Source organism: Myotis lucifugus, unplaced genomic scaffold (genome assembly GCF_000147115.1).
Source record: "Myotis lucifugus unplaced genomic scaffold, Myoluc2.0 scaffold_227, whole genome shotgun sequence".
Classification (NCBI taxonomy): Eukaryota; Metazoa; Chordata; class Mammalia; order Chiroptera; family Vespertilionidae; genus Myotis; species Myotis lucifugus.
In genome coordinates this window covers 1515756-1542871 of record NW_005871275.1, presented here as the reverse complement: position 1 = coordinate 1542871, position 27116 = coordinate 1515756, and the positions used below count along the sequence as shown (strand labels likewise).

The 27116-nt window shown below is 41.2% G+C and overlaps 1 protein-coding gene across 2 annotated transcripts in view; it reads left to right on the top strand.

The window, feature by feature from the left end:
* The window catches only part of FLT1 (fms related tyrosine kinase 1), a 198723-nt gene that overhangs the window by 66487 nt on the left and 105120 nt on the right, over positions 1-27116 (top strand). For both annotated transcript variants that reach the window (XM_023762009.1, XM_023762010.1), the window contains exons 9-11: positions 1603-1772; positions 2178-2337; positions 26300-26414. In XM_023762009.1, coding sequence (XP_023617777.1) covers positions 1603-1772; positions 2178-2337; positions 26300-26414 — 445 coding nt within the window. The remainder of the gene's footprint in view (positions 1-1602; positions 1773-2177; positions 2338-26299; positions 26415-27116) is intronic.

The following is a 27116-nucleotide window of genomic DNA, read 5'->3' as shown; positions in this document are numbered from 1 at the left end:
CAAAGAGTATAGTACAAAACCAATTAGGAAAACAGTCCAAACAATATAAAAGTGGTGCCATTTTAGAATCTCCTCAACCAGAGATTACTTTGCTTTCATTATCGTATGAAATAGTGTTTATTTTCAGTTTCCTCAAATAGTTAATAGACACTTAAAGAGAAAATTAGATTTGTTCTATGCCCCTTCATGCTGTTGCAGTAGAAGAGAGATTGGGGGAGGGGGCTTCCTAATATCTAAGATATTAATGTATCTCTCTAGGAGGTACATTCCTTCTTTCCTCATCTGAGAGTATCCCCATCTATTAAGCAGTACCAATTTTTTCAGTCACTAAGTAGCAAGGACCTAAAACAAAACAGAAAATCAATCCATTTTCAAAAATACTGACTTGTTAATAGGAAATACTTTACAGTAATACTAAGGTGATATTTGTAATCACAAAACAGAGCACAGTCGTTTTAAATGCTTGGGAACTGAGACCCATTCGTAACAGGAATGTGTTTGCAGGACTGTGTGACACATGCATGGATATGAAGTAAAACCACGCTCAATATTATATACCTTTACACAGAACACAATAAACTCCTAACAGATTAAAAACTGCTCATTTTAAGAACCTTCCAGTTTAATGAGGTTACAGAATTTTAAAGTTAGAAGAGACTTTTGAGGAATTCTATAGAAAACTTGGAGAAACCGAGGCTGGCACGGGCACGCCAGGTGCTCAAGTGCAGTGGCCGAGCCAGGCCCGCTCAGGCCTCCTGGGTCTCAGTGATGTAGGAAGCTGCATGATAGCGAGGCATCAATTCTGTATTTAAAGTTAAACTTTTTAAAACGTTTATACCTTTTGTTTGTGAGTTTTGTGCCTTAACTATTCTTCAGGGGGAAAATCTTGATAATCTTGATTTCACTGTAGTTTTTGAAAGGGACAACTGCTGTGACCATTTATATAGCTAATAAGAACTCCACATGAGATCACAATAGGAAAGTCTATTTTTATTTTTATCTGGAGAAGTGATCTAATTGATCTGACTTACAATGGCCCTTGTATTGCTGGTGGAGCCTCATGGAAAATATCTTGGAGGGAATCGCCCGGTGCTTCTGGGTTACTACTTAAGTCACAATGGTGACCAGAGCCCTTATGGGTACATTGAACCATCATTTCTCTGTCTCCCTCAGCTTACTTACTTCTCTTTGCCAATAAATATGAAGTGTTTCCCAGACTAAAAATCGCATCTGGCTCTGGCCGGTGTGGCTCAGTTGGTTGGGAGTCGTTCTGGGCACTAAAAGGTTGCCGTTAGATTCCCGGTCAGGCACATGCCCAGGTTTTGGGCTAGATCCTCGGTGGCGGAGTGCAGAAGGCAGCCAATTAATATTCTTGTTCTCATATCGATGTTTCTCTCTCTCCCTTTCTCTCTTCTAAAAATAAAAAAAAATCTTAAAAAATAATTAAGAATAAAAATCACACCCGGCTTTACTGAAAAGTTAGTATCTAAGTTTTTTTAAATGGATGCTGAGGATCAAAGGCTTGACATGCATAAATTTGAGTTTACAAATGTAAATGGTAGTGTGATCATGCAGACTTACTGATCATGTGTTTAACCACAGGCTAAAAGATGGGTTACCTGTGATGGAGAAATCTGCTCGCAATTTTGTTCATGGCTATTCATTAATTATTAAAGATGTAGCTGCTGAAGACACAGGGAATTACACAATCTTGCTGAGCATAAACCAGTCAAACGTGGTTAAAAACCTCACAGCCACTCTACTCGTAAATGGTAAGTTTACTGTTCAGCCTTTCTCCTGATTTTGGTAAGAGTAATATTAATGAAAATTTGTAAATGAAAAGTCAGTATAACAACATCAAAGAAAAAAAATTTTAAATAAATATTTTAAAAACCACCTACACTCCCATCATAGCTATTTCATATATACTTGTTATCTTCCATAGTAATATGGCTTATTACCAACATAATCATACCTACCATGGGATTGATTTTTTAATGTTCTCAAAACATTTCTACTTTTAAAAAATTGGCATTATTATGAGGGTTTCTTTGTTTTTTGTTCATGTTTTTGAGTCCCTAACATCAAAACAGGTGACAACGTGGTCCTTCTGGTCATGGCCCAGGAACAAGGCAGTAGAACAGCACTTGACTTCTGTCCTGTTCTTCTCCTTCCAGTGAAGCCCCAGATTTACGAAAAGGTGGTGTCATCGTTTCCAGAACCAACTCTCTACCCACTTGGCAGCAGACAAATCCTAACCTGTACCACTTACGGTATTCCTCAACCTACAATCAAGTGGCTCTGGCATCCCTGCAACCATAACCATTCAAAAGCAAGGTAGGGACAAATCATTTCTTGACTACCTTTCAAATACTTTTGGTCACCTGGACTCAAGATTCTTTAATGAACACTGGTGGGAGTTTGCAGACGGGATGTGCAATATATTGGGGACAAAGACTTCGCCTGCCTCTGGAAGATGTAGGCAATATCTATCCTTCTCCCTTACCCATTTCTAATTTTTCTCTCTGGTTTATAGTTTCAGGAGCACAGGGACAGAATTAAGGTCACCCTGGGAGCCATTATTTAGAATTCAGGTTAGAACCCAGTCTCTTGTTTTCTAGTGGAGGACCCCGGGCTTTGGCTCCACCACTGATCTTCCCCATTCTCATCGTCTAAGCATTGGCTATCAATCACATGAGATCTTCCCAACACCGGTCATCACTACTGTTCATAGGCTTTGCTCATACTTTCCATCTGTCTGAAAGGCGCTTCTACCCATTTTCTATTTCCCGAGAAGTCCTCCTTTATCCTCCAAGGCTCAGCTCTTACGTCACCTTCTCTGTGAAGCCTCCTGACTCCCTCATGCTGACTCCTCTCTCCCTCCCCATCATAGCAGCGCTTTGTGTACACCACTGTCCCGTCACCATGTGCACACAAGCTCTGAACTGGTAGAGAGCACTTCTGTATCTTAGAGCCTGGCACACAGTAGATACCACAGCGTATTTGCTGAATGAGTAAACCCCGCCCCCCTCGGTTAACTGTGCAGTGTCCCCCTGACCCTGTGTATGCTGGAGTCCGGTTTGCTTTTTGCCCGTTTCTGTTTGGTTTAGAGGAATGGTACAAATGATAGTTCATGGGGCTAATTTGATGAGCAGGTATAGAAGTGACAGGTAAAACAGTAAGATATTATTGAGATCGCCCAAGAATTGTCATTATGCTATACATTTCCTTTATTGTTTTTAATTCCACTTGCAGAATGTTTGAGAGAATTGCTATTAGAAAATTTAGCTTGATAAAAAGTAAACAAGACATAACTCTACCATAAACAAATAGAAGTGGCTATTTGGTTCTCTAGATTCTTCCTACAATTTCAGCTCTTCTTTATTTTGTGTTTTGATCTTTTGTTCAAGGCATATTATTTTGATCTTGAAAGTCACTGGTGAGTTATGGAATTCCTGAGAAGTAGCTGTTTTCATACATGTCTAATTTCTCATCTGAAATATGGAGAACTTACAAATCTTGAATACCTGTTTAACCATTGTGGATATTCAATCCAAAAGAAAGTGAGATATACTGAGATTTCACATTATTTTGCTAATTTGGGGTAGGCATCCATATTTATGGACCCATCCCTTTATAAAGCCTACAGATTTATGCTAACATATAAATAAAAAATGAAATAATTTAAGCTGTTAGATATGGATAAAAGTTTAGAGCTAAATTTTATGGAATAACATAGCCTTATATCAATATTTTTTATTTTTGTTTTGATAATAGAAAATCTAAAATTTCAGTCAATTTAGGATTAAACTAGTAGCTATGTTAGAAAAAAGCAATTATGAGTGATAGATTGAACATAATATTATAAAATTAGGTTTGAATAATGCTAATAAAATATAGTTTGGGCAATGAGGTCAGCTGAAGTAAAACTTTGTAAACATTAGCTTTCTTTTTCCAATTTCTTTGTGGTATATGGGAATCCTTCTCCCATGTCACAGAGTTATGTTGCCATGGCCCCAAAAAATGTCTTATTCCTCTTGGAATTCTCTCAAGAGTCGGAGCAGTGCCTCAAAGCTTCAATAAATGCTGGTTGACCATTTGATTTATTCTTTGTGAAAAGCATTCTCTTTTTTATAAGTCACAAGGCACATCAGAACTGAGAGCTTTAACTGTTTCAGTGATGTCTCATTTAAAAAAATATGTTGTTGCTTGAAATTATCTGTTGAAAATGTGCACATTCATAAAAAGTTCTCATTTTTTTTAGTCAATAGACTGATTGAGTAGCTTTCTTGTGTCAGGCCCAGATGTGGTGCGTGGTGGTTAAGTAGTACATTTAACTTAGAAGCATTTCAGAAAGATATATGGGACCCTGGTGCATAGCAAACAAATGGAATCAATCACTCTATTTCATCCTATGAGAGAGAGAAACGCTAAAATTGACAGATCAATGAAGCACGTTTTAATCACTAAAATTTTTTAAAGATGTCTTTACATAAATATATTTTACATACTTATATAACACTTAGATTCCATTGTAGACAGGAATTTTAGTAACATTTGAATAAGGTATATTCTATTGCATAAATTTTAAAAATGTATTTATTCTGAGTTACATAGTAACATATTTACATAGGGGTATCTGTGGGTGATCATCAAAAGAGATTTGGTGATTAATGTATAGCAGATCCTCAAATAGTTGTTTCTTTCAATGTTTCATTATAACATTGATGAGGGAACAAAAATCGTTTCCAGCCAGGGCCGCCATCTGTGGAGTTTCCCGTTTGCCCCATGTTCTGTGGGTTTTCCCTGGGTCCCCCAGTTTCCTCCCACCTCCCAAATATGTGCACGTGAGGTGAACTGGTGTGTCTCCATTGTGCCAGACTGAGTGAGTGTGAGTGTGAGTGTGGGTGTGAGTGGCCCTGTGTTGGAAGGGCACCTGTCAGGGTGGTCCCGCCTAGTGCCCTGAGCTGCCGGAAGAGCAGTCAATATGTTGGAAAATCATTGTCTTACTTGTTTTTCTTAAATGTATGTAGAGCTCATACTGATTTCAATGTTTATTTATTAGAAGTGTTTAAGGTCTTTATTTAGAATTTTGGTGATGTTTTTTGGGACCAAACACATGCCATAGGAACTTAGCTCTTGTCTATATCAATTAGCCTAGGGTAAATTGGTTTCACATTACATGTCATTTTGTTTAAAATCACAGTTTCCAAGAACCTATCGAAATTAAGTGAGGACTTACCATATACACATTATTCTTGAATATGTAGAATAATTTTTGGCATTTAAATTTTAGGCTCTAATTAAATGACATAGTTATATACAGACACAACCAACACATAGTTTGGTTTTGAGGTTAGAATGTGTTTACATAGCTCAGAATTATTAATTGGGTAATGGATCTAAGTTAACATGGCCAGCTGGTTAATGCATCTAAGTTAAAATTCACACTTAATTAAACTTGTATAGTTTTCTGAAGTCCAATAAATATATTGAAATATTTTAAAGCTATCTGAACTATTGCTCAACAAGTTCATCTTTATGGATCTTAAAAACCATAAATAATTTAACATAAATGTCTTCCTTTTAAAAAAGCAAATGTGGTAGGTAAACTGCTGAGCTATGTGTTAACTGAATGACATTGTGGTTTGGGATTCACCTAGAATTTGTTCTTATTCTATTAAAACATGGAGAATAGAAGCGAGGAGGAAAGGGTGGTTACTTTTAAACTCATACCTGATGAGCTGAGAAGAATACGGCAGAATCTTCCTCCCTTTTACTTTGCTGCATATTTGGGTGGTAAAGTAGTGGAACTAAAATATTTCTTTTGAGTTTTTTAATAACATGAATGTAAGTTATTAACACTGAATGAAGTGGAATTTTGGATTTTTCTCATCCTCAGCAGCCGGCAGAGACTTTCAGTAGACATCCCTAGACTTGCTCCAGGTCAGCATGCACATGAACCTCAGTGGCATGCATGAAGCCTGTAGTACCTTTCACATGTGTGTAGTTCACAGCTTCTGTTCATATAAAATAAAGAGAATTATACACACTTCATAGGGAGGACATGAGGGTCAAATGAAGTAATATACATGACATCCCAAAGCACTTAACAGCTGATAGCTCAATTTTGAAAATGAAATATATTTTAATAAACACTGCCTTTATAATTATTCAAAGTGTATGTATACATTTTTTTGAGACACCCTATATTTGAGAAAGGTAAAGAGAGCCAAATAAATGCAAGGTTGTAATTACTGCTAGCATTTGGGGTTAAATAAGACCCCAAAACTTGTAAGAAACTTTGAAAGAATTTTAGGGCTAATTTCACAACAGTGAGAATTTTTGCCTAACATTTCTGAGAAGTGAACACAAGCTGCGGAAAGTAAAATGTAATTTTGCTGTGCTCTAGAAATAGAAATTTAGTAGGTCTGGGTTGTAGAATGAGGAAAATATAACATGACTTTTCAGAAGAAGAAAAAGGAAGGAAATATAGATGCTAAGCAAAAGTAAAAGCAAGAATAAATAAAAGTGTGTAATGAGGGGATGAAGTCCCTCTTCCAGTTTGCGTGACCTGTCCCCTTTGCTTGTTTCCCGTCATAGGAGGAAGTGGTTTTGACCTGTGGGTTGGCTAAGGCTGGGGTGGGGCAGAGTGGGACATAGGAGAGCTGACTCCTCCCTGGGAGTTCCCATTAGAGTTCTAGAACCTTACCTCCCCTCCGGGCTTTTGAACTAAGTAGGACTGCAAAACTGTGCATGCAATGAGCTATTCTTGATCTCGTAGTCCTTGGTGAGTTTTGCGGTGCTGGTACCGACTCAGGAAATATTGTTTGGATAAGGTTGCCCACTGCAAGGAGATCAGTCTGTACAGGAACCGTAACTGTACTGGACTGGAGGGAAGAGCCTTTCTTTGGGGAACAGAAAAGATGGATTCAAGGAGCCCAGGAGAGAATGGGGGAAAGATAGTCTTGGTGTATTAACTCCAGATTTGAACTGCACATTTTCTCAGGAAGAATCTAAGATGTTGAAACACTGCTTTTATTCACATGCACATAAAAGCCAAGAAGCCCCTCCGGTAGTGACTGACAGCTGTCTGCAGGACAAGTTGTCTGTGCCCACAAGCCGGAGGGTGGTGAGTCAGCTTCTGCTGGGCCGTCCTTCCTGGAAGTCTCCAGGAACGCGATCACCTCTCCATCTACCTGGCTGTCTTTTTAAAACTAAGCCTTGCTTTTAAAATATTGATGATCGTTGGGTCTTTAACACAGGGAGGTTTAAGGTCTGCAGCCTTTCATCATTACATTTTGTTTCATTTTTTTACGTTTTGTTTTTAGAGCACACATTCTTTAGATCACAGGCCACTTTAATTCTCTCCTTCCATCTAATGAACACAAATGATAATTTCAAGATAGATGATAATAGTGTTGCAACACATACGTGTTGCTGTCCTTTAATGGGGAAAAAAATGGTAGGTACATTGGGTTCTTTGTGAAAATCTCATTTTCTTCATCTGTGATAACCAGTAAATATATGTAGCAAGAAACTTCTGGTCCTTCTGTGTGTTAACACTGCTCACTCCTTACACATGCGTTTTGAAAATTATTGGTACTCAAGGTAAATACACTGTCAACCATCTGCTTATTACACAGATATTTATTGAGCACCAACCATGTGCAAAACATAAAGATACGCACAATTTGTCTTCAGCATTTATGCTTTAATCATATAAGATGAAACATGTTTAGTGATTACTTATTCTATCTATGTATGTCCCTGCAGAATATCTACACCACAGTCTCAGGGTCAGAGACCTGGGAATCAAGGAAATGGGTTCTATTTTTGGCACAGGCCCTGACTTCTGGGTGCCCCTGGCTGGTTACTTAGTCTGTGCTTCAGTTTCCCTTTCTGTAAGTGTAACCACCGTGCTTCCTTTTTCTTATAATACACTAGAGGCCCGGTGCATGAATTCGTGTATAAGTTGGGTCCCTTGGCGATCGGGGCCTATCAGGGGGGGTCAGCCTGCCGATGGGGGAGGGACCGCAGGAGGTTGGCCAGGCATCTCCCCACTATCGGGGCCGATTGGGGGGGCCAGCTTGAGGGAGGGACCACAGGAGGTTGGCCCCAGCAGTAAGCTAAGGCATGGCCGATTCCACAAGGAATCGGGCTCCCTCCTCCCTCCTGTCTGAGTCTGGGGTGCCGGTAAACCAGATTCAGGGCTGTTGGAGCCCCAGCAGCAAGGTCTGGGTCAGTGTGCATCATAGCTACCGGCTGGTCATCCGGTCGTTCCAGTCATTCAGTCGTAATGGTCGCTTAGTCTTTTATATATAGAGAGAGAGATAGCTATTAATGAGTGGAATGAGAAAATCACTTCAAATTACATTTTCTTTCAAAATAGCTTGGAATAATTTCCTGCTTGTTGCACGCTGATAGTTCCCTTCTGCTTCTTGTAAATTATAAAGCAATTTGACCTGAGGATTAACTCTGAGGATCAGTACAAAATTAATGTAAAAAATCAATTTGTGAAAGTAGAATGGTTGTAAGGGGAGCCTTACATGCAAGTCTGTATTCTGGGGTACAGAACTTACTCTGTAGTTATAATGTCAATAATTATCCATCAAGGAAAGAAATCCAGCAGCTCCTCAGCTGTTCATGTCAACCCATATTTTCTTCAGTGCAACCTGGCCTCCCTGTACCACACACGAGAAGACATCATTCTTTCCCGTTTAGGCCCACATCTTGCTTGCTTGATTTGGTCTTTTGCCAAGGAACCCCTTCAGAATGTGAAAGATATCATAGGATTCTCAATTCGAAGGATGTGGAGAGGGGGTAGAGTATTCTTTCTTGAATTTCTTAGTTAAAATGGTGGATTTTCTAAGAAAACCCTAACAGACACCCATGTAATCTCAAGGAACTGCTTCCAAAACTCTAACATAGGCCAGACCTGGACCTACGTTAACAGAATATTATATTCCCCGCCACACAATTTGGATACCCCCTTTCTAAAACACTCTTCATCTGCCCCAGCAGTAGAGTCCTATAAGGAGTCTAGAGAAAGCTGACCACTCCAGGACTAAGTGTGGTTTGCTGGGGTGTTGGGGGATGTATTGGAGGGGTGGCCTACAAAATAAGAGAAGGCAGAGGCATCTAGAAACTCTGAGATGGGCTCGCCTAATTGCATTTCTCTACTGTTTACGTCAGCAAATTGGCAAAGAAAGGAAGGCCTGAATCATTAGGGATGTGTTGAGGGTAGATCATTTGGGAGAAACACAGTTTTGTGCATCAGTGGGGTATGTAAAATTAACAGGACGAAGACGGAACAATTGTTAATGGTACTTAATTAGAAATGTACTCAAGGACCCAAATTTAATTGATTGCCAGCATGAATGGCTATTATTTTTATGCTGAAACAGTTTTATGTCCTGTATTAAACTTTCTATCTATAAAATAAAAGTTTTAACCATTTAAACATGAAAAATGAACATTTCCTGGGGGCTAACTGTAGGTCAGATATCTGAGAGCCTCTTCTTTGGGAAGTATAGTTACATACCCCATGTTTTCATCTTTATTTAAAAAAAATATTTTTTTATTGATTTCAGAGAGGGAAGGAGAGGGAGAGAGAGATAGAACGTCAATGATGAGAGAGAATCATTGATCAGCTGCCTACTGCATGCCCCCCACTGGGGGTCAAGCCCATAACCCTGGCATGTGCCCTGACTGGGAATTGAACTATGACCTCCTGGTTCATAGGTTGATGCTCAACCACTGAGCAATACTGGCCAGGCCCCATATTTTAATCTTTATTACACTCCTCTTAACTATACATACAATTTGTATCCATGTGTCTCTTGACATATACAGTCTGTGTAGTGTGTGTATGGGTAGGCAGACTCAAACTAGGTACACTACAGAGAATTTTAATTTGCCACACATACATCCTTGAATCAAAATGGGGGCATTAAAGACCACTTGACCAAAGACCACTTGAGCAGGACTTTGAGCTTGAACAAACAATCCAACAAATCTGTCCATCACATACAGGAGGCTTTCATCATCAGCCAAAAGTGAATGTTCACTTACTAATGAGAAACTTCTTATTTTCTGTTATGTAATTACTGGGTGAGGGAGTGCACGCTGCCCAGTGTGAGTGTTCAGACAACAGCCCTTATTAATATTTCATACAGAGTCCTGAGAACTGAGCACGAGTTCATTTGCCAAATGCCTCTTTGCCATTTTTCTATGCTTTGTGAGATTTTCATTTTCCCCACTCTTCATAGTTATACAGTGAGTTTGATGAGTAATTGTTTCTTGTGATTTAACTGTCTCCTCTAATTACTATCAAATATTTCATTATGTTTTTAAATTAAACCAAAAGGCTGAGTCCTAGGAAGGCTATGCTGGGTGGTTTTTATAGGGATGTTTTGAGCAAAATTCAATGGAGCTTCTCAGGATTAGGGATCCCAGAAGGTAGTGATGTTCAATTTGGAAGATTCCTTAAGATTGGCAGAACATCTTAACTTTTCTTTGGCCATATACACAGATTTTTAAAAATTGAATAGGCACTTTCATTACTGAATCTAGAAACTAGTATCCTGACACGAGCTCTTTAGGTAATAAGTAAATAAGACATATCATTTATAAAACATGCTCCTGTTCTTGAAAATCTACATTTTAGTTCTATCTCCATTGACTTGGTAGATTGTTTCTTGAAATATGGACTCTAGCCCGTGGTTTTAATGTAACTTCACTGCCCTTTTAGGTGAAAGGCAGAACCTGGCAGATTGAGAAGATGGAAAGGGTGCTGTGGATTTAGACTAAGGCCCAGGTAGTGCCTTATAATGAGCTTCAAGTCACTATACCCTGATTCTTCATACTTTCTCGCAAAGCCTTGTAGGATGTTTTACCACCTTGAGTGCAATTTTCTACTTGATGATAATAGCTGTAATAGATTTAATCAATGAGTCCTTACTAGTGTCAAAGCAATGTGTGTCCTTTTGCATACATTATCCCTAAACTATGCAAAAATTTTACATAATGGACCCAATTTTCCCAATTTTCCCGAAAGGAAACTGAAGCTCAGTAAATTATTTCTCAGGTGTTTTCAGATCATGGAATTAAAGAAGGTAAGTAGGTTGGCATTTCAGAAGGTTACGTCATTGGTGTCCCATGGGACCCCTCAAAGTCTATGGGACCCCTCAAAGCCTGTGAGTTCCCAGATGAAGGAGCAGAAATCCGTGAAGGGACAGGTTTGGGGGAGCACTGGCCTAAACTATTGGGTTTAGTCTTGTCACCAGTGATCCACCTGTTGAGTTAGAGTTGAACTGAGAGTGGGAGAGAAAAGGAGAAAGAAGCTTTCAGTAACTGGGAGAATTTGACTCAAATTTTACAATTTCTTTGGGAACCATTGATTACCTGCAGCTGGTTCAGGGACCAAACCCACAGATGGGAGGAGACCCGCTAAGCAGGGATAAACCCCAATGGGATGAGCAAATCTGAACAAGACCAACCTTAGGAGGGTAGCAGGTCAAACCATTAGTTTGACACTTCCGTGGCACTTTGCCCTAACAGTACTGTCCCTCTCTGTGACCTTCTCACCATGCAGGGGTATTTGATCTTTTGCAGTAAAGTCCCATTTCCTCATTTGTTGCTGGAGATTAATTTGGGATCAGCAAGCACTCAGCTCTCAGTGGATGTTTAGGCAAGAGACATGGGAGAGGAGATAAAGAAGGAGAAGTCAAAAGAAAATGAAAAAGCACAGGGTTTCCAATTGATGAGTGAACAAAATGAGGCGAGGGAGGCTGCAAAGTTCAACCTCAGCATGCCTTGATCTAGTCACTTTGAATGACTAATTCACTCAGAATTAGGGAGTTTTAGAGAGTTTTTTTATTATAACTTGTCTTATAGGTGAGAAACTGAGGCTCAAAGATAAACAATTACCCCTCTCCTTTCAGCTAATTAACAGCAAGCCCAGGACTAGACTCAAGTCTCTGATTCCCTGTTATTATTCCTTTTTATTCTTATTTCCATGATAACTCTGTACTGAGTCTTCATGGGAGGTGCTGATAATCTGGTTGAATAAATTAACCAACATGGTATCAGTGGATTGTAGATGGTGAGTGCTTCCATTTGCAGGGGTTCTCAAATGGAAGTCACTACCCCTTTGGGGGTCGAACGACCCTTTCACAGGGGTCGCCTAAATACATCCTGCATATCAGATATTTACATTACAATTCATAACAGTAGCAAACTTACAGTTATGAAGTAACAATGAAAATAATTTTATGGTTGGGGGTCACCACAACATGAGGAACTGTATTAAAGGGTCACGGCATTAGGAAGGTTGAGAACCACTGATTTAGAGGAAGCACCCTGAAGAAAGTAAGATCTGGGTCCTAAAGATGGTGGGTGAGTACTGGAACGTTAAATGAAAAGGGAGGGGAGCACAGAGTGGCCTGGGATAGGAATGAGTGAGGATTTGAAGAAGACATGCTTGAAGAGTAATTTGGCTGGTTCATTGGATTTGGGTTGGGGGAAAAAAAAGGAAAGGTACCTTTGGACCTGACATGGAATGTCTTGAATTGGGGCTAAATAGTTGAGCTCATCAATCATTCTACTTCAGCTCGCCTTCCCTGTCTAATGCCCAGGTACTCAACCATCTATTTACCATAGTCCCACCCTGTCATTGTTATAGGTTGATGGGCTTTTACAGACTCATTGGTGGTCTTATTCCTGTGGCAGAATATGTGCATTGTATCCCTGAAACTCTTTCTTCTATGTCTAAAGATCAAAACCTTGGAATCCAAGAACTTGGATTTTCACTCAGTCTTTTTAAAAAGTTACATGTGTACATAATATCCCATTTCCTTAGGCCTCTAATGTTCCATCTGCCTTGTCCAATAAAAATTATGCAAGGTGATCATGTATTGCCACCTTATTGAAAAATCCTTTCTTGTATGAAAAAGTCTTCAGATAACTAAGGTGAGGGAATAAAAAATGGGTATTTAGAGACTCCGTAGAGCCAAATGGCAGACTGTGGCTTGTAGAAGACTGCATGGCTTAGGATTTCTATTTTTATTTTCTTTATAGCTAAAAGTTAGTAAGCACTGACCTGCAGGATTTTAAGTGCTTAATATGTGCTTTATATGTATTATCTCATTGAATTAATACAGAACTTCTGTGAGGCCAGTACTGTGATTATTACCATTTTCTAAATGAGGCACAGAGAGTTCAAGTTCCTTGTTAGAAAACCAGTCTTGTCAGAGACTGTAACTTAGTGGCCGTCTAGCACATCAACAGCCAGGCACTTCATTTGACTTTACAAGTATTGCTTCTGTAACAACTACTTAGACATTACAATGAGTCATTTTTGGTCAAAATCTCATGATCCAGAAAGCAAATATGTTTTGAGAAGCCTATTTATGACATCAAGAGCCAATTTTAAAAGTGTTAGGATGCAGAAAGGCAATAGAGTCTAGAGTTTAAGGACATGGGCTCTTGAGCCTGGAGCCTGAATCCTCACTCTGGCACCTACTAACATCGACCCACAAAATAAACCACCAGTCTGGATCTGAGTTTCTTGATCTGTATAATAGATGGAACACTGACCCTGTAAGATTGGTTGAGGGAATTAAATAAGATAACATATTATATGAAGTCTTTAGCCCAGTGGCTGGTGCATTGGAAGTGCTAAGTTTGTTTGCTGAAAGTTGTTCAGTGTTTTTAGGTTGTTCTTGGGTTGTTGACTGCAGAGCAACTTCCCTCTGAGGTGGCACCTCACACTCTAGTATCCTGAGAAAACTGATGACAATCTGTCAGAATGAGCCGTGCGGTTAGGTTAATGTTTGCCCAGGAAACGCCTGCGTCTCTGAAATGGTTTTCTGACTATGTTGATTTATTCCAAAGAAATTCAGATGGGACCAGAAATGGTAGAATTTTCAGATTATTTAGGAAATCAGAGAAGTATGATATCCTGGCTCTACTCACATTTGTGAATTCTACATCAGCTCATTGACCCAAGTCTTTGTCCAGCCTATATCAAATAAGGTCTCTTGACTTTCACTTGCCTGTGCTCAATTGTATTCTGGTACTTTCCCATGTATTTGACTTGTCTCTTCAATAGATGTTTATGTTTCCTTAAAACAGAAGGAACTAAGTCTTTTTTTTTAAATATATTTTATTGATTTTTTACAGAGAGGAAGGGAGAGAGATAGAGAGCTAGAAACATCGATGAGAGAGAAACATCGATCAGCTGCCTCCTGCACATCTCCCACTGGGGATGTGCCCGCAACCAAGGTACATGCCCCTGACCGGAATCGAACCTGGGACCCTTCAGTCCGCAGGCCGCTTCAATAGATGTTTATGTTTCCTTAAAACAGAAGGAACTAAATCTTATGCTTTTTTTAAATTTTTAAAATTAATTTTAGAGAGAGAGAGAGAGAGAAACATCAATTTGTTGTTTCACTTACTTACGTCTTCATTGGTTGATTCTTGTATGTGCCCTGACCAGGGCTTGAACCTGCAACCTTAGCATATTGGGATGATGCTCTAAGCAACTAAGTTACCCAGCCAGAGCTAAATTTTCTTTTAGAGGACATGATTTTACTTTTTTTTTTACTTTTTCTTTTTTTAAAAAATATATTTTATTGATTTTTTACAGAGAGGAAGGGAGAGAGATAGAGAGTTAGAAACATCGATGAGAGAGAAACATCGATCAGCTGCCTCCTGCACATCTCCTACTGGGGATATGCCCGCAACCCAGGTACATGCCCTTGACTGGAATCGAACCCAGGACCCTTCAGTCCGCAGGCCGACGTTCTACCCATCGAGCCAAACCTGTTTCGGCATGATTTTACTTCTTAAATGGAATGTATGTGAACAAATTATTTATTTGACCAACATGATGCTAGTCATTATGAGCCAACATTTTTGCCTACCCTTGAAGAAAGGAGACCATTGCTGGTTAGTATTCTATTAGATCAGAAGATGCTTCTCCACATGTCAGCATTGTTGCTTAAATGAAATTGTCCATGACTGTCCTGGTCCATGTGGCTCAGGTGGTTGAGCGTCAAAAGGTCCTTTGCACCAAAAGGTCACAGGTTCGATTCCTGATCAGGGCACATACACAGGTTGCAAGTTCGGTCACAACCAATGGATGTTTCTCTCTCACATCGACGTTTATCTTTCTTTTCCTCTCCCTCTCTCTTCCTCTCTCTCTAAAATACCAATAAAAACATTTTTTTAAAAAAAGAAAGAAATTGTCTGTGACCACCAGTTTTTCAGATATTGATGCTGCTGTGAGGAGCTTATCCGGTCCCAGCCAGAGCCCCTGTCCTCATTAGCACTCCTCACTGTGACTGGATAGGCACTGAGGGTGGTGACATAGTGCTTAGTTGAGGGGATCTGTGTGAGGTCATTTGAGGGTCAGTAGTGCCCCCTTTTCAGCACGTTTTAGGTAGGAGATGGATGGCAGGGTTGCCGCCTGTCATGAGGTTGAGTTCACATCAGTCAGGCCATTATCAGGATTCACTCTTCTCCGGCAATCACACGAGCCAGAGACATGCGCTCTGTTACTGCTCACCGGCGGTTGGCTAGACCCTAAGGTTATAAAGATGAGTAAGACAGAGCCCCTGCTCCTAGATAGCTCTTATCTAGTCAGATAATAAAATCATAGCTAACACTTACCATCTGTCTGCTGTGTGCCAGGCACTGTGCTAAGCATGTTACACAAGTCAACTCATTTAGTATCACCTTCATGTTTGCTGATGCAAAAGGATCTTAAATTATTTCCCTTCTGTTTCTTTTTAACTCCTATAGTAGGATTAGTAAGGCGTGGTAACATGTGGTAACATCTTTTGAGTTTGTTGTGTTAAGAGCACATCCATTTCCAAAGAATTCAAGATGATTCACAAAAAATACAATAAATAATTGAGCAAACCTGGATGAAAGGAGAAAATGGGGTTAAGACTAATCTGGAGATACTAGTGGCCTGGTGCATGAAATTTGTGCAGGGGAGGGGGTTGTCCCTCAGCCCAGCATGCACCCTCTCCAATCTGGGACCCCTCGGGGGATGTCTGACTGCCGATCCCTATGGGATTGGGCCCCCCTCTGCCAACCTGATCACCCCCAACTGCTGCTCCCTGTCAGCCTGCTCACCCCCAACGGCCCCCCCCCACCAGCCTTCTTGCCCCCGACTGCCCCCCCTTGCCGGCCTGCTTGTCCCCAACTGGCTGGCTGGGGGGGTGTGCCGTTGGGGGCAAGCAGGCTGACAGGGGGGGCAGTTGGGGGCGAGAAGGCTGGCAGGGGGGGCTGTTGGGGGTGAGCAGGCCAGCAGGTAGAGTGGTTAGGGCGATCAGGCAGGCAGGCAGGCAGGTGAGTGGTTAGGAGCCAGTGGTTCCAGATTGCGAGAAGTATGTCCGACTTGCCCCCAACTGTCCCCCACCCCACCCCCGCTGGCCTGATCACCCCCAACTGCCCTCCCCTCCTGGCCTGATCACCCCAACCACCTCTGGCTCAGCCCTGCCACCATGGCTTTGTCCAGAAGGACGTCCAGAAGGTCTCCCAGTCTAATTAACATATTCCCCTTTTATTAGTATAGATGGCCCACAAGCTTTACTTTCTAGTTGTCCAGAGAGAAAGAGAAATAAAATAGACATTTGCAAGCGTAAGAGACCAATGAGTTAAAAACAAACCAAGAGAAGTATAGCCTTTCAGGGAACTGAGAGCTGAGGGAAATGACTTCTCTCCGGATGTGTGGGGTGTGTCCCACAAACTCCTCAGCCACAGCTCTATGAGAGGGGGTGTCTCAGGTATAACGCCCTTCAGTGGTGACCAGTGCAAAACACCAAAACAGAACTTATTTAAAGTGACACGATCCAACTAAAGTGACATGATGCAGAACTATTCAAGGACTGAAACTTCTGAGCAGTTTTCTATGACTCTGATTCTCACAAGTGGGCTTTTGCTATCCAGGGTTATGTAACTAGAAAGTTATAAAATCATGATTTGAAATTGGGTCTGACTAGCCCTAGGATCTATGGTCCTTAGGGTAAATTGTGACTTCGCACCCCTAGCCCTGAAGGCTTTCTGGATGTTTCAGTATTGACCACTAGATAAGTAGTCTGTTTTCTTCCTTTTCATGATAACAAAATGTAACAATATTGAAATACTCTTCATGGAATGGAGTTAATACTTTAAGTAAAACTCCTTACATGTAAGAGATAAAAGATATTTGTAGCCACACCTAACATTTCCCTAAAGATCCCTGTTCATCAATCCACTCTTCCTCAGCTGACCAGTCTCCTATAATAAAACTAGTAGAAGAAAAATGAATGAACAAACAGGTGTTCTCTGTGAAGCCCATATCTGGTTTTAACCAAGTAAGTAACCACCCCTTTAGACTCCCGGTCACCCCTCTTGGACTGAAAGGCTGCCTTGTCCTGGCTCAGATTCTGTAAAAGAGAGAGTCAGAGTCAGGGGTAGGGGGATCGCTGGGGCTCCTGGTGGCAGCAAACAGGCGAGGAGAGGAAGGAAAGCAGAGACTGGGAAGACAGGCCTTGTTCTGAGTGTGAATGGACCACAGGGCCCTCGAGAGCAGGAAATGTTGCAGGCCAAGACGCTCACGGAAAAGCTCTTATCTAAACAGAGGTGGGCAGGACGCTGGATCACCTCCACCATTGTCCGAGGAGCTGACCCGAAGCCTCCAATCCCTGAAAAGTCTTCTCCACTCCCCCCGCTCCATTCAGACCAGAAGTAATTTTCAGTGTGGGTTCCAAGGCGTCACCAGGTCTCTCACTGCACAAGAAAGTCACTCCTCCAGAACCCTCTCGGCCTGACCCTGTGACCACCCGAAGGCCTAGGCCCTTTTCCTGGAGCAAAGAAGCAGGAACCATTCTGTCTAAACACTCCTTCCAGCGCTCCGCCTTTTGCTGCCAGCATCCCTTCCCCTATATTGTTTTATTTGTTTTAAGAGAATGTGAGAAGAGGGGAAAAGATAGTGTTTGCAGATTCTATTAATCTGATGGCTCAGACACGCTGTGGGAGATGTTTTGACACAGCGCACAGGAGCAGAGGGAAGTTTACATCAGGCCGGGCTGCAGGGCGCTGCCCCAACCAGCCCAGCGGCCCTGGCCGCGCCCGCTGGCCGGCTTCCAGGTGGGCTTTTCTTTCCTTTCTATTTTTTCAAAGTCATTTTTATTTTACAGCCTCGATGTGTTCTTTACTGCTGCTCTACCCCTTTGTTTCCTAACTTGAAATGATTTAATATTCTTTACAAATAGATTTTAATCACAGTGAGCACGTGCAGTTTAATATCATTAAACAGAATTCACACAAGAAATCCTCAGATTTCATCATCCAAAAAAGAACGAGGGAAATTATTGTCTTGGAACTCAATAGAGCTTTCTAGAGCCCCCCTCCACCTGCCCCCCAATAAAGGTGCTGTATTTATAAATTATATATAGTCACTCCTAGGCAATGGTTCAGGCTCAAATAAGCAGCCGTAGAATATTGGGGTGCTCAGCTCACCACTGCACACTGCCACCCCCAGCCAGAGGCCTCTTTAAAGTGAGCTGCCTGCTATAAATGATTGGGGTTCATAATAAACAGGCCAGCTTCACCTCATAGCAATCAGGCATCATGCAGACAAAGTAAGTCAACAGGGAAAGAGAAAGATTGTGATAAAAGGTAGATTTTATATTTTGTTGCAAAATTTTTTAAAATGATAAAATTTATCAGATAGTAGAAGACCAAGAGTTCCTATAATTTTGGCATCAAAACGTTTCTATGACCAAAACTAACCAAAATTTACGTCAAAATGTAATTATAAAGCATTCCTTTCTTCTCCCCTCTCCACCAAAGGGCTGGGTGCCTCCTCTCCCTTTGGAAGCTAACACTTCATTTCTCTTGGTGCCTGACCCGGGACCAGAGCTCTCCTCTCAGGTAACTGAGCCAGATGCACCCGGGAAGCGTGGTGAGGTGACTGGGTGGAGAGTGTCAGGAACTCTGGCTAATCCCAGGGCTGCTCCTTTCTCTGTGCGTCTGAGCAAGGCATTTGATTTTCAGTTTCATTTTCCTCGTTGCTGAAAGGGTTTGTGAACTGGGGATCATAATACCAGCTTCACTGGGTGACTGTGCGACTTTGTGGACCTTAAGTATGTAGATATAGCTCCTAGCCCAAGCCTGGCACTAGTTTTACCTGAGCCAACCAAGAGTCAGAACTTAGGACAACAGAGATTTTGAAAGAAAGTTCAGCTTAATATCATGTACCATAGGGAGAAAGGAGATCCTAAAAAAACACCACACACACACACACACACACACACACACCTCTTTATCTCAAGATTCAGCTGTAGAGTAGACTCTTTAGAACTGGGGTGGTTATGGAACTTGCTAGAAATCATTTATGAAATGAGAATTTTCTAACTCTAATTATGGAGTCTTGGTTTCTATAACAGGCCCTAAACAGATGGGCGAGCTCTAGAAAGGCCAAATGAAGGATTGAACCTTGTTCTTCAGAGTCTACGTTTTCTCACAAGAGGGAGTCACTTCAAAGCAAATACAGATACTAGCCATCAGTGGCTGAGCTCACCCAGCTGGACTCTCCTTCTGATTCCATCAGATGCCACAACCCATCCTCTAAAGAAAGAAAAGTGCCCCTGCGATGTAGGTAGGGGAGGAGAAAGAAAGGCAGGGAATGAAGGAAGTCTGAAAGTTGGAATTGTCAAAGCCAGCACCTAAGGAGCAGCACAGGGAACACAGAGGGCCCCTCGGGTGTATTTCCTGTGCTGGGCTTGTGACGGTGACTGGGAACTGAGCTCAGGAGCTGTGGGATGACAAAATGAGCTCCAGTATGCATTCACCGCAGACCAGGCACACACTGCACACGCAGCACATTTTGGTTGCTTCTGATGAGAGTTGTATGCCAGATTTTGGAAAGAAGTTCACCATATTATGCAAAAAGAGCTAAAAAAGACTGAAATTGCCACGGCACTAATGATATCTGTGTGGTGAATATTTGACAAGCCTTGTCTTTCTATATACAAAGAAACAGTGAAGTAAAGCAGTTTCTTATCATATGATGATTGTGCATGGATATTGTTACCTACCGTGTAAGGGTTAAGTGCACGGATTCTGGAGTGAGCCAGAACTGATGATAAATTCTGCTTCTGCCACTTCTTAGCTGTTTAGCCTTGGGTAATTACTTAACCTCTCTAATCCTCAATTTCCTTATCCATTAAATGGGAGGTGAGAGTACCTACTTTTTTAGGATATTGTACAGATTAGTGAGATAGTGTTTAAGAAACGCCTAGCGAATAGAAAATATAACCCTTACTGTAGTAGAGAATAACATACATGGTGTATATTATAATTATTAGAACTATGGCTGGTTAACTTGCCATATTAACCAGCAGTCAATATTGTCAAGTGTGTCGGTTTGACCCCAGTGTTGGCTTTGCCTTTTTCTGTGGCCCCAGACTGCCTTTATCTGTCTTTGTTCACAGAGGAGCCAAGTATTTATGAGTGTGAGGGGAACAAGGCAAATTCCTCGCCACTACAGGAAGATCAACCCAAAGCATGTGGGTCAGTAATGTCATCTACATCTCTGGAGGGTGGTGTTTCCCTAATAAGTGTCAAGAGAAGAAGCCTGGTAACTGAGAGCAGCCGGGAGCGCCCCTCAGATGCTCCTGCATGGAGTTACACACACCGACATGTCACACGTAGGGTCCTACTCCATGTCTGGGCACATAATTGGCTGCTTTCTTTTAATTTATTTATGTCAATCTATAGTCTGAAACTAATGTGTTTCAACTCTAGGGCAATGGATGAGTTGACATGGAGTACACTCTTACCCCGGAAACTTTTTTCTCTCTCAATGGTTATAAATAACCTCCATGATGTTGTACTTGGCATGCTGCATGCAAATGGAGGTCGGATCCTAAAGCTCATTAGGAAAGGGACGGAGGCTCGGAGCAGAGAGAGGACAGCGTGGAGCTGAAGCTGATAACAGTGGCCTTGTCCAGAATTGTGCCTGGGAGCTTTCTTATCTCTCTTTGGCAGGAGGTGCTGTGGGCTTCCTGTGCGAAATCAGGAGTGAACGCTGCTTTCCTCTTGTTGTTCGGCTTCCTCCCCCCTCAAGACAGTTCCCAGCACAGTGATTATCTTTGCATCTTCAAACATGGCACAATCTACTTCCTTAAGAGCTTGATGTATTCTTAAGACTGAGGCAAACTCCCCTCCCCCTAAATCTCTTTTCAAGTGCTATTATATAGTCAGGCTCCTAAATGACATTCTATTTTTATGGTTGCAATTACAAAGAGGGAAAAATAACAGTCCTCAAATTAGAAAACAGCCCCAGAATCTGTCCTTTTTGTTTGGAGGACCTTGCTGGGGCTTGTGCCCTCAGCTACTGCCCTTCGACTTAGTGGTGGGGGTCGGAGGTTGACGGGCCCTAGTGAACTCCGACCGCAGACTGCATTTCCCTCGGGAAATGCCTAGACTTGCTTTACTCTCACATATTTCTTTGCATTTCCTGAAGACCAAGGGTATGAAACTAAGATCTTTGTCTAAGGCCTCTCTTATCTGTTCCCCTTCTTTAAGGGAAAAAGAATGAAATTAAAGACTTCTCTTCCAGACACAAGAGAATTTCTGTTATTTGATGTCACAATACCCAATACACACACACGACTAATATAGGTGTACACATGTTCATAGAGATGTACACATGTCATAAGCCCCATATGCCTGTAATGTACATATATGCATTATATATACTCGTACGTGTGTTGAGCATGTGTGAAAGATGTGAGGTCAAATACTAGTTCAAGGTATGGAGGTTCTAGTCTGGTAGCGAACCTTTTGAGCTCGGCGTGTCAGCATTTTGAAAAACCCTAACTTAACTCTGGTGCCGTGACACATATAGAAATTTTTTGATATTTGCAACCATAGTAAAACAAAGACTTATATTTTTGGTATTTATTTTATATATTTAAATGCCATTTAACAAAGATAAATCAACCAAAAAAATGAGTTCGTGTGTCACCTCTGATACGCGTGTCACAGGTTCGCCATCACTGCTCTAGAAAATGGCGCCTGCCCAGTGTTGCTCAGTGGAGCATCAGCCCACTCACTGAAGGGCTTCGGGTTCGATTCCCAGCCCCAGTCAGGGTGGGTACTAAAGGCAACTGATTGATGTGTCTCTCTCACATCATTGTTTCTCTCTCTTTCTCTCTCTCTCTCTCTCTCTCTCTCTCTCTCTCTTTTCCCCCCTTTCTCCTTCTCCCCCACTCTCTCTAAAAATCAGTGGAGAAAAAAATCGTCGAGTGAGGATTAACAAAAAACAAACAAACAAACAAAAAGAAAATGCAGAATACTAATAATGAAAACTAGGGCAAAATAACATCTTGATTTTAAAACTTCATCAATAAAATGTCTCAAGTAAAGGAGAAAGTGTCTAATTTCTCTTTGGTTCCACTAATAGAGAACACTAATCAATAGAGTTGATTAGTAAAGAAAACTGCTTTCACTTATTTTTACCTGATGATTATAAGATTAGCTAGTAGAAATCACAGAAATTCCTTAGGAGTGGTTACTCCTTGCCCTAGCCAGTTTGGCTCAGTGGATAGAGCGTTGACCTGCAGACTGAAGGGTTCCAGGTTCAATTCCAGTCAAAGGCATTGTATCTCGGTTGCAGGCTCAATTCTCGGCCCTTGTCAGGACACATGTGGGAGGCAACCAATCGATGTGTCTCTCTCACATTGATATTTCTCTCTCTCTTTTCTCCCCCTTCCTTTCACTCTCTCTAAAAAATCAGTGGAAAAATATCCTTGGGTGAGGATTAACAACAACAACAAAATGGTCACTTCTTATTAATTCTTTTTAAATTTAATCTTATAATCTAACTGTAAAAATAGACATTTTAAAAACATTTGGAGGAAATCTGATTTATGGACTGCGTACAAACAACACCAAGGAATTGTTGCTAATTTTATTGGGTGTAATAATGACACTTGTTATATTAGAAAATGAGCATATTTTTGGAGATATGCACTGAAATATGTAGGGCAAAAATGACATGATGTCTGGGATTTGCTTTAAAATACTTATAGAAAATAAAAAGAAATAAGGGATAGATTAAACAAATGTGGCAAAATTGTAATTGTCAAATAGGGGTGGTGAGTATATGAGGTTTTATTACATTATGTATTTTTATCACTATGTTTCAAAATAATAAACTAAAACAAATGAATACTCTTACTAGAAACAACATGTCAGTATCTCATGCCTATTTATAAGTTTCTACATGTTTATATGGTGCCAATTACCTGCGAGGCCCTCGCTTAATTATGAGAACAGAGCAAGTAAGTACCTGTGGCCCCTGCTCCCCTGCAGCTGCTGGCCCAGTGGGGCCTGGAAGCACTAAATGGCAACTTAGGAAGTGTGGGTGCTCTGGGGGGTGGGTGTCAGGGGTCTCACAGGGCAGCGTGCCCAGGAGGGGAAACCATCCGGAAGACTAGATAGTTTCACATTCTGGAGTCCTTCCTCGGCTCCAGTGCCAGAGAGGAACAACCACAGAACTTTCTCCTGGCCATTGCAATCCCTTCTGTCTTCCCTTTTTCTCACTTATTTTATCCTCTCACCTTCATCTCACGTAAGTCATGGCTGCCCTTGGCTCCTTAAGATCATCCCCTCTATCCTTTCTGGAAATTGGACTCTAAAAGATCCTCCTGGTTTCAAAATCTACCCAAAACATGTACAAAATAAAGCCCAGAAAACTTTCTGTTCACCACAAATTCTAGTCCAAAAGGTAACAATACAAAATGCTTCAATGAGCCTGGCCTGTGTGGCTCAGTGGTTGAGCACCAACCTATGAACTAGGAGGTCACAGTTCAATTCCCAGTCAGGGCACATGCCCAGGTTGTAGGCTTGATCCCCAGTGTAGGGCGTGCAGGAGGAAGCCAATCAGTGATTCTCTCTCATCATTGATGTTTCTCTCTCTCTCTCTCTCTCTCTCTTCCTCTCTGAAAACAATATATATATATATACATATATATATATATATATATATATATATATGTATATATATATATGTATATGTATATGTGTATATATATATATGTACATATATATATATATATATATACACACACACACACATATACACACATATATATACGTATATATATACACACATATATAAGTATATATGTATACATTTATGTGTGTGTGTGTGTGTGTGTATATATACACACTAGAGACCTGGTGCACAAATTTGTGCATGGGTGGGGTACCCCTGCCTGGCCGGTGATGGGGCCGATCTGGGCCACAGGAGGCCAGTCGGGGGAGGGGCTGCGGGAGGTTGGACGGCCTCAGGAGGTTGGATGTGGGAGCGCACTGACCATCAGGGGGCAGCCCTTGCATTGAGCATCTGCCCCCTGGTGGTCAGTGTGCATTATAGCAACTGGTCGACCAGTCATTTGGTCATTTGGTCGCTTAGGCTTTTATATATATAGAAATTTTTAATTTTAAAAATGCTTCAGTGAAATGGTCCCCATGCAAGTAAACAGAAAAACCTACACTGAAGTTAATCAGAAACAGAGGGCATGGCTGGCCGAGGGTGACTGCAGAGACTCGAGTCAGGCTCCTGCAGGCACATCTCTCCAAACCTTGGGAGCCTAACAGATGCAGTTTTGAGGCACCTAAAATATCTCTCTATTTGCACTGTCTCAAATAAATTCATATTTAAATCTCAAGGAATGTTTTAAGGTGAACTTGCTATAGGCTCAGTGAGTGGTGAGAGCAATGAGGGGTCACAATGGTCAGAATAAGCTGTTAGACAAGACCACGTTATGGGTGGTGGGGGTGTCTAGTCAGTGGTAGCTGCGTGAGTGAAGAGGAAGGGATCTGAGTGCACATGGCATGCCCCTGTGATACAGGGAAGATAGCTCCGTACTTTCCTCTGTGTCTTTAATTTACAAAACCTTGGCAAGTAAATTAAGCCATTTGATGCTTATATAATCCTGTGAGATTAACAAGGCAGGTATATTTAATTTTTAGTTTGCAGAATAGAAAACTTGTCATACACTTAGGAAAAGTCGTGGCAGGACTAGAACCTAAGTCCCCTCTGACTCCTGACCCAGTACTCTGAACTAACCAAACCAAAACCCAATTTGACTAGAACAAAGGGCTTCACATAGGGTTACGTTTGGAAAAGCAGGTGAGGGATGGACTGTGGATGGCCTTGACCATCAAACAAAAAAGGCTGAAATTTCTACAGTCCAGTTGTTAAAGCTTTTGGAACAAAAAGGATTTCACTGAAAACCAGAGCAGCAGGGGTTGGTCTGACGCAGTTTGGTGGGTGTTGGAAGAGTGGAAAAAGCCAGCCGGCAGCAAGGCCAGTTAAGATACTACTTTACTGCCAGTCAGCATGGACTTAAATGTCTTTTTTGTTGTTTGGGGTTTTTATTCATGTAGGATGTAGGACACATAAAACATAATAAATGAGCAGTAACTATTTACCAAATGATTTGCATAGCAAACCATATGAAAACAGAAGCTTACTGATAATAACCTGTCTGAGAAAACATGCCAACTTCCAGATATAGGTCAAAATCTCTCTTTAATGGGGGGATAAGGACACCTGTGTAATACTTTAATCAAAAAAGAAAAAAATGGTACTCGAGTAGCTAGTTCAAAATAATAAAAGAGATTTCATGGACTTTTAGAATTAAAAAAGATCTTAAAGGTAAACCACTTCAGACCCTTATTATATCATTAAACACTTGAGGCCTGAGAAGTTGAAGAGCTTACCATGACACCGCCAAACTTGAAAAGAAATAGACTGAAATTAATAACTGCTCCATCATGTGTGTTTGCATATGCACTTAATTAGCCTGGAAAAAGTTACCTGCATAATGGAATGTTCTGATTAGCAGCCAGCCTTTTATAGATGTGATTTCTTTGAGGTTTCCATTCACTAATGTAACTACATTTTTTTCCGTGTTTGCATATTTCCTCCACTAGGAGCTAATTAAAATCTAGATATTAAATTTCCTAATTTATGCATTTTATTTCATATTTAACATTTAGAATAGGAAGGACGTTTGGAAATACATTGATGTGGGTTTTTCAGATCAGGCAAAATATATTTGCTATTTTTAAGTTGTGAGAATGGATATTGGGGAAAATCTAAAGAAAAGAGAAAGAACGTGTGCTTTTGTTGCCCGAGCACTTGTCCAGTGATTTTCATTTCACCTTGGTCTGGACCATGCTGCAAAGCAACATACTAATGACTTACTTTTTTAAAAAATAGGTATGACTTTTGCTCCAATAATGAAGAGTCCTTTATCCTGGATCCTGACAGCAACATAGGAAACAGAATTGAGAGCATCACTCAGCGCACGGCAATCATAGAAGGAAAAAATAAGGTATTCTTTGTAACAATAAACATTGGGATACTTATTCTAAACACACACACTCAGCTCCCAGCTCTGGGTTTATTAGAACCAGAAATCACTCAAATGCGCAAACAAAAGTCCAGAGAGAAGAAGGTATGGAGATACCTCTTCATGGAGAGATGCACTGAGATCACTCAAATGGTGGTGTTCTCCAGCCAACCACCAGGCCCAAGGAATGAGTACGCTGTCCCAACAGAAGAGGGGGAACTGCCTCTTGAACATCAGACTTGTCCACATCAGTGGTTCTCAACCCTGGCTGCGTATTCGAATACTCTCCCAATTATCTTTACTTTTGGATCCCTGGGGTGGAGCCCAGGTTCATGAAAGCTCACAGCAGATTCTGGCATGTAACCAGGACTGAGAAGCACTTCCACAAATAAAGTAGGGTAGCAGTAAGCAAAAGCTGATATGGAATGTTCCCATTTCACAAAATATCTTGTTTTCCCCCTCTGTCTTTGCAAAGGCAAAGCCTGACTAACACTGGGGTATACAAACACACAGAATCTCAAGATTCTCTGACTTAAGAGATGCAAATCAAAACCAGAATGAGATACTACTCACACCTGTTAGAAAGGCCATCATCAAAAAGACAAGAGATAGCAATGTTGTGAGGAGGTGGAGGAAAGGGAACCCTCATGCACTGTTGGTGGGAATGTAAGTTGGTGTAGCGGC